The sequence below is a fragment of the Gracilinanus agilis genome, unplaced genomic scaffold, assembly GCF_016433145.1.
Source record: "Gracilinanus agilis isolate LMUSP501 unplaced genomic scaffold, AgileGrace unplaced_scaffold54036, whole genome shotgun sequence".
Taxonomy (NCBI): domain Eukaryota; kingdom Metazoa; phylum Chordata; class Mammalia; order Didelphimorphia; family Didelphidae; genus Gracilinanus; species Gracilinanus agilis.
In genome coordinates this window covers 1-6,132 of record NW_025389173.1, presented here as the reverse complement: position 1 = coordinate 6,132, position 6,132 = coordinate 1, and the positions used below count along the sequence as shown (strand labels likewise).

General features: G+C 49.7%; 2 protein-coding genes across 2 annotated transcripts; one reads left to right on the top strand and one right to left on the bottom strand.

The window, feature by feature from the left end:
- The first annotated feature begins 423 nt into the window (after positions 1-423).
- LOC123255913 (lysosomal acid glucosylceramidase-like) lies at positions 424-929 on the top strand. Its single transcript, XM_044684627.1, has 2 exons — positions 424-634; positions 763-929. The coding sequence occupies exons 1-2, from the start codon at positions 474-476 to the stop codon at positions 866-868; spliced, it is 267 nt and encodes an 88-aa protein (XP_044540562.1). The 5' UTR covers positions 424-473; the 3' UTR covers positions 869-929.
- Positions 930-1,390: 461 nt separating this feature from the next.
- MTX1 (metaxin 1) lies at positions 1,391-6,008 on the bottom strand. Its single transcript, XM_044684626.1, has 8 exons — positions 5,913-6,008; positions 4,678-4,747; positions 4,345-4,424; positions 3,242-3,334; positions 2,859-3,041; positions 2,591-2,667; positions 1,834-1,988; positions 1,391-1,736 (listed from the first exon to the last, which is right to left on the bottom strand). The coding sequence occupies exons 1-8, from the start codon at positions 5,991-5,993 to the stop codon at positions 1,522-1,524; spliced, it is 954 nt and encodes a 317-aa protein (XP_044540561.1). The 5' UTR covers positions 5,994-6,008; the 3' UTR covers positions 1,391-1,521.
- Positions 6,009-6,132: the final 124 nt, after the last annotated feature.

Here is a 6,132-nt window from a genome sequence, read left to right as displayed (position 1 = left end):
GAGAGAGAGAGAGAGAGAGAGAGAGAGAGAGAGAGGGAGGGGACAAATCTGAAGTAGAGGGTTATATGAAGCAAAATTCAGTCAAGGAAGGGAATGCCATGTGTGTGGCCCTGGAATGGATGTTTTCCAATAGAATATTTGGGGTACCAGGCCAATATTTGATTAGGCCAATGGTTATTCTTGTTTTCTGAGTCAGAAGAGAGAATCAGAGTTCCACTTCTGGTCACTAAGATGGTGGGGTCAGAAGGGACAGGTTCATGCAGTTACAAGGAACTTGAGAGATCTCTAGTCTACCCTTTAGAATTAGGTGACTTGCCCATGGGCACACAGCTGGGTAAATATCTGAGGCAAATTTGAACCTGGCTCTTGTTGACTCCCAAGTCCAACAGTCTGTCCTCTGTGCTGTGCTTCCTTGGACATAGAGAAGGAAGTTGGAGATTTCCTCTCAGAGAGCAGCCAGGAGCTCTGGCCAGATGTATGAGGGCTGGAGCCCTGATGATGTCAATCTTGTATCTAGCAAGTTCATTCCTGAGGGTTCCCAGAGAATAGGACTGGAGGCCAATAAGAACCACAACTTGGAGACAGTGGCCTTACTGCGCCCTGATGGTGCCGTGGTGTTAGTCGTGCTCAATAGGTGAGTAGCCTGGGAAGGTGGGCACTGTGTGAACACTAGGAGGCCCAAGGATCTCTGGGGCTCCAGGATGGTTATGCTCCGGTGCCCACAAGGGGGAGCATTCTTTGACTTGATTCTCTCTTCTTCAGCTCTTCCCAGGACCAACCTTTTACCATTGCTGATCCTGCTGTGGGCTTCATGCAAACTTTGGCACCTGCAAACTCCATTCAGACATACCTCTGGAAGCGCCAGTAATGAAGTGGGCATGGGGACAGCTGTGCATGGGTAGTGGGCAATAAAGGATGGAACTAACTTATCCACGGCTTCTGACTGGAGAAACCTGAAGCAGGGGCTGGGTTAAGGAAAGTAGGGGGAAGATATAAATTGCTGGGCTGTGGTTTGGGTGACTCAATCTCCCCTCCAGTCAGTGCCAGGAGCTTGAGGCCCCTAGGGGAAGGGGAGGGGAAAGCCCCAGTCCCCTCCAGCATAGATGTATGAGTGTGTGCTCTGTGCTGGCTATGGAAACTGGCCCTGTGCCCACAGTGAGCTCACTGTCTGTACAAACAGCAAATTCAGGGGAGAGGGTAGTAGAGATGGGGCTAAAACCAGCAAAGACCAAGAAGGTAGGGAAAACCAGACAATTAATAGTTGGGGGGTGGAATACTTTCCCAGAGACATGGGCAATTAAAGAAGTCAGGTATTCTGGGAGAGGATTCTTTGGTGCTAATAACCAAGGACCATATAGATGGGCACTAAAGGGAGAGACTGATGCCAGGCCACTGTGAGCAAATTTATTCTAGAGGGTAAAGATGACCACCCCATCTCTGGAAGTACCCAAAAGGGGAACAGACCAGGGGCTGTTTGGAATGCACAGCAGTAGAAAAGTAAGTCCTGGGAACATCAGAATATTATTCCTCCTCCTCTTCCTCAGCAATACCCAAAGCCCGGGTGCCTGATGGTCGAGCAGGAGCTGCCCGCTGTATAGACACAATGCCACTGAGCAGGGCATAGCCCACCATGGCTGCCAAGCCGGCCAACACTGACAGGATTTGCCCCCTTCGTCGGTATGGTTCTTCATCGGTCTCTGAAGCTGAAGGTGCTGGGCGTGAGGGTGGTGCTTCAGCTGAGGGAGAGGAAGAGAAGGGGAAAATGTTAAACAATGAGATCAGAAGACAAAATTTCTGCATATTCTGCCCTTCACCAATACCTTTCCATCTTACCTCCATCCCAAGGAAAGTAGAGACTGAGGATGTGCGTACAATATGCACACAAGTTGCTCAGCCCTCGAACATGGGCCTGTAGTTTCCCATTCGGCAGCTTAGCCTGAAGCAGCAGGGCCACGTAACTGAAGACAAAAGCATCCAGGGAGGCAGGACTAGGGCAGAAATGGTACAGAAAATCAGGGAAATACAGAGATTGGGGCTAAAGATTTGCTAAAAATGGAGATGTAGAGAGAGAATAATGACATGCCTGGGGTAAGCAGTCAGGGCCAGAGCTGGAGTGGACTTGGGTATGGAGACAGAAAAGCACAGTCTTAGATATATGTTAAGTCTCCCAGGTGCTAGTGGTGGGAGAGCCCTGAATGGGGCTCTGTCCCAACACTGGATAAAGGGCACATTGAGTGGGACTGCAGCCCAGTTAAATCACAACTCCACAGACCTGGCTGGCTACACAACCCTTTCCCCACCAGGATGGATTCCCTGGCCCTACAAACAGCCCCACTGTCACCCAAACCTTATACTTACCTCAAACAACCTGGCTCCCCCTGGAAGGGGACAGGATATCTCATCCTTTTGCCAAACCCATCTAGCCCTCCCTCTCCTTTTGCCCATATAAGCATCCTTCTGTTATTCGCCCATGACCAAGCAGAAAGCCTCATGGTCTCCAAATTAGCCCACTCCCTGATCCTCCTAAACTTTCTCACAGTTCCTTGCCCACTTTTGCCCTTTCCTTAAATGCCTCTCTAGGATCACTCACGAGTCTCCAAAGAAGAACTTCTGGGAGCCCAGGCGCTGAGAGAGCAGGGTCAGGCACTCCCGGGCCTCTCGATACAGCTAAGAGCAGGGGGGAAGGGAATGGCACAAAGAATAAGGCAGCCTTAGGAACAAAGGCACAGGTGGTCTCATCTCTTTGAGAGTGCAATTCCATGTCCCACTCAACACATTTTTGACCCAGCCAGCCCCTGGCCCCCAGAAACTATTGAAGCCTCACCCTCCCCTCCCTGTAACCCTTGTCCCAAAGGCACCTCCTTCTCTACTTCTTCCTCCTCCTCTGGCCTCCGTTCCCCACATAAGAGCTGGAGCCGCTCTAGGTGTTTGCGCTGCATCCGGCCTGGTAGAAACAGGTTGAGGGGGAAGGGCATGGCTTCAGCATACCACTTTCGAGTCAGCTCCACATAGTTCTTGGCATCAACCCAGAAAGTATGGATCTAAAAGAGGGAAGGGAGGAAGGGAGGGAAGGGATGACTGTCCAGGCATCTGGGGAGCTCCATCATCAAGGATATCTGTGTTGTGTTCTCGGCATCTCTGGGCTATCTAGCCCTGGAAATCTTTGTCAAGTAGTAGGGAAAACAAGGGATTAGGGGCCAGACCGGGGGGGGGGGCACCTCAAAAGCCCAGGCACTCTTACCAAGACAGGCAGCAACTTCTCCTCTAGCAATGACATGAAGGCCAAGGTATCTGCCCCTTGCCGGGCTGAAAGATCATAGTCTGCATTGTATTTCTGTGGAGGAAGCAGTTGTGAAGTAGATATTATTGGGGAGCCTAGACTTTGTGCCCCTAGACTTTCCCTAAGAAACTCTCCTGGTTATCCCAAATGGTAAACCTAGAATGGCTCTGGGTTTGGAATAAAGATTTCCCCTTCCCTACGGCCCCCATGTCTGGACCCAGTCATTGGCCTGTTGGTGTTGGCAGAGTGCCCACCTCTTAGAACCTGCCAGCCGACAGAGCCTTGTGCCTGTTGGAGGAAGGGAGGCCCAGCCACAAACTCGGAGTGGCTCCCAGAGTTTCCACGGAAAGCTGGCACTATGCCTACCGGAGGCTCCTCTCTGACAGCAGCCTGCCCCTTTTTACACTCATATAAATACCACAGAGAGGCCAGAGCAATACCCAGGAACAAGTTTGTCTCTGTATTTCCTCAGGAGCCCAGGGGACCCTAATATGGCAGAATGGCCACCCCTTTTGTGACCCTTTAAGCCATAATCTTTTCTATTTTGTTTTAAATATTTTTCAATTATCAAGCTTATATTTTTTCTCCCTTCAACCTCCCCTTCTCCTTCACTAAAAAAAATAACAAAACCCTTGTAAAAAAATCTACACAGTCATCTCAATACCAGAGTCCAACTAACTTTAGACTTCCCCTGACTACCATGCTTGACTCTCTGCTAAAATTTAGCCATCTCTTCTCATATCCAAGAAACTTTCCTCTTCACATTCTTCCCTCCAGCACTATGCCTAGTTTATGTCTCAACCTTTCCTCACCCATCCTGGTATTATAATTTTCCTACTCCCTCTACTTCCTGGACCCATGTCTTACTTCAGTTCCCAAAGATCATATGACCCAATTTCCTTTTTACCCAGATCTTTTCATTTGCTTTCATCCTTTGTCCACAAACCCTCTGTTATTCCCTCAACCCTTCCACTCTTTACAAAAAGCAAAACTGAAAATGGAGGACAAGTATTCTGTCCAACTAGCCACCAATATCCCTCTGGCTCAGAATGCCTGTACCAGACCTGTTTCCTTAGATGAGTGATGATCTTGTGTGGCTGTGAGATGATGCTAGCATCAGGTGTCCGGAGAGCAGGCAAAGTTCCTGGAATAGAAAGAGAAACATATGGTTATGAAAGTATTTTGTGCATGCATTTAGCAAACATTTGATAAGAACTTATACGTAAAATAAAGTGAAATTCACTATATTCCAAGGTCTGCAAGACACTGAGGAGGGGAGAATGAAGCTCTTCCTAGAAACTCTCTTTACAAATACAATCAGACTCCATTTCTTCTCCTCTTAAGTAAAGCCCACCCCACTCTTCCCCCCTGCCCAACCATTTGGTATCAGTGGGTACCTGAGGGGCTCTTCCAGGGGTTGGTGATCTTGTGTACCTTGAGAGGGGCCCCAGTGAATCTGGCATAAGTCTGCAGGGAAGGAAGGGATGAGGCAGTGAAGCAGTGCCCATCAGGTGGGTCAGCTCAAGAGGAGCTTAGGATGTGTCTGTCAGGAAGAGTGGATGGAAGGCACTGCCAGGATGGGGAGAGAAAGACAATGGTCTGAGACTCAGGACAGAGCCTTTGTCCCTCCATGTACCACATGTGACAATGCTTTTTTTTGGTGAATGACAATATTTGAGGTTGGGCACACTGTTAGAGCATGTGTGGACTCTGAAGTATGATAGGATTTGCAAATGGAAATTACTTCATAAACCATCTTAGTTCATCTCCCATTTTGGAGGTCCTAATGGATTTATGAAGTTATAGGTACAGCCAGTTCTGATTGTGGAAATTCCCTGTACCAATGCAGTTCAGAAACTCCACTGTCATTTGTTATCTTACTGCTGCCTTGCCTCAGTCGACATGATTGGTAGGTGTTAAGAGGGAAGGACTTGAACTCAAAAATTCTTGATTTCCAGAAAGCCCACCACATCACACTGCCTCTTCTCAACTTCCTTTTATATGTGAGGAAACTCAGATCTAGTGATATAAAGTGCCCTATCCACAGTTACACACCTAATAAGTGACAAGAGTCAAGACCAGCTATTTACACTAAAACACTTCTAGTCCTCAAGACAAGTGGTTTTCTATCAAACCTGAGGGGTATCTTATTGGTTCAACCCTCTTCTTTTACAAATGAAGAAACCAAAGCTCAGGGAGGCAAAGTCCAAGGTCACATGGCCAGGATTTGAACCTAGATCTTCAGATACCAAATCTTGGGCTCTACCCTGCTGTAGGATAAGGGTTCTTAGAGAACACCTGACTGTCCGAGGATCATCTGAGAACTGGATTCTAGTTCAGATTCTGATGCAGAGAGGGAAACTGAGGCCCTGGAAGGTGAATCCATTTTGCCAAGGTCACGCAGTGCGCAAGATGGCAGAAGCAGGATTTCACTCGGGCCCCTGTTCCCCTTGCACGGGACCACGCAGCTGGGCGGGAGTCACCGATGCACACTTCGGCCTCGGCACGCTTACCTCCTGCCTCAGTTTCCCCATTGCCACCCGCGCCGGGTCTATTGTATCCGACCTCGGGCTCACCTCCCCGGCCCCGGAGCGTCCCCGGCTCCTCGGCCCAGCAGGATTCCCGTCCTCACCAGCACGATGAGGCTCTCCAGGTCCACGGACGGCAAACCCCAGCCGCCAGCCCAACAGTACAGCTCCATGGGCGCCGCCATCTTTTCCGCCCTCTGTCCCGGAAGCGACTCTGAGCTCTCCAAGCGCGTATGGGCGGAGAAGATAGCCATAGGGGCGGGGCCTTCGGGAGCTTCGGAGGGAGCCTCGGAGGGAGCCTCTGGGGGAGCTTCCTGGGGGGCG

Coding starts and splice junctions, on each gene's coding strand:
- LOC123255913 (XM_044684627.1), top strand. CDS start 474: ATGTATGAGGGCTGGAGCCCTGATGATGTCAATCTTGTATCTAGCAAG. Junction 635..762: donor GTGTTAGTCGTGCTCAATAG/GTGAGTAGCCTG, acceptor TCTCTTCTTCAG/CTCTTCCCAGGACCAACCTT.
- MTX1 (XM_044684626.1), bottom strand. CDS start 5,993: ATGGCGGCGCCCATGGAGCTGTACTGTTGGGCTGGCGGCTGGGGTTTG. Junction 4,748..5,912: donor TGGAGAGCCTCATCGTGCTG/GTGAGGACGGGA, acceptor CCTTCCCTGCAG/ACTTATGCCAGATTCACTGG. Junction 1,737..1,833: donor CTACTTTCCTTGGGATGGAG/GTAAGATGGAAA, acceptor CCTCTCCCTCAG/CTGAAGCACCACCCTCACGC.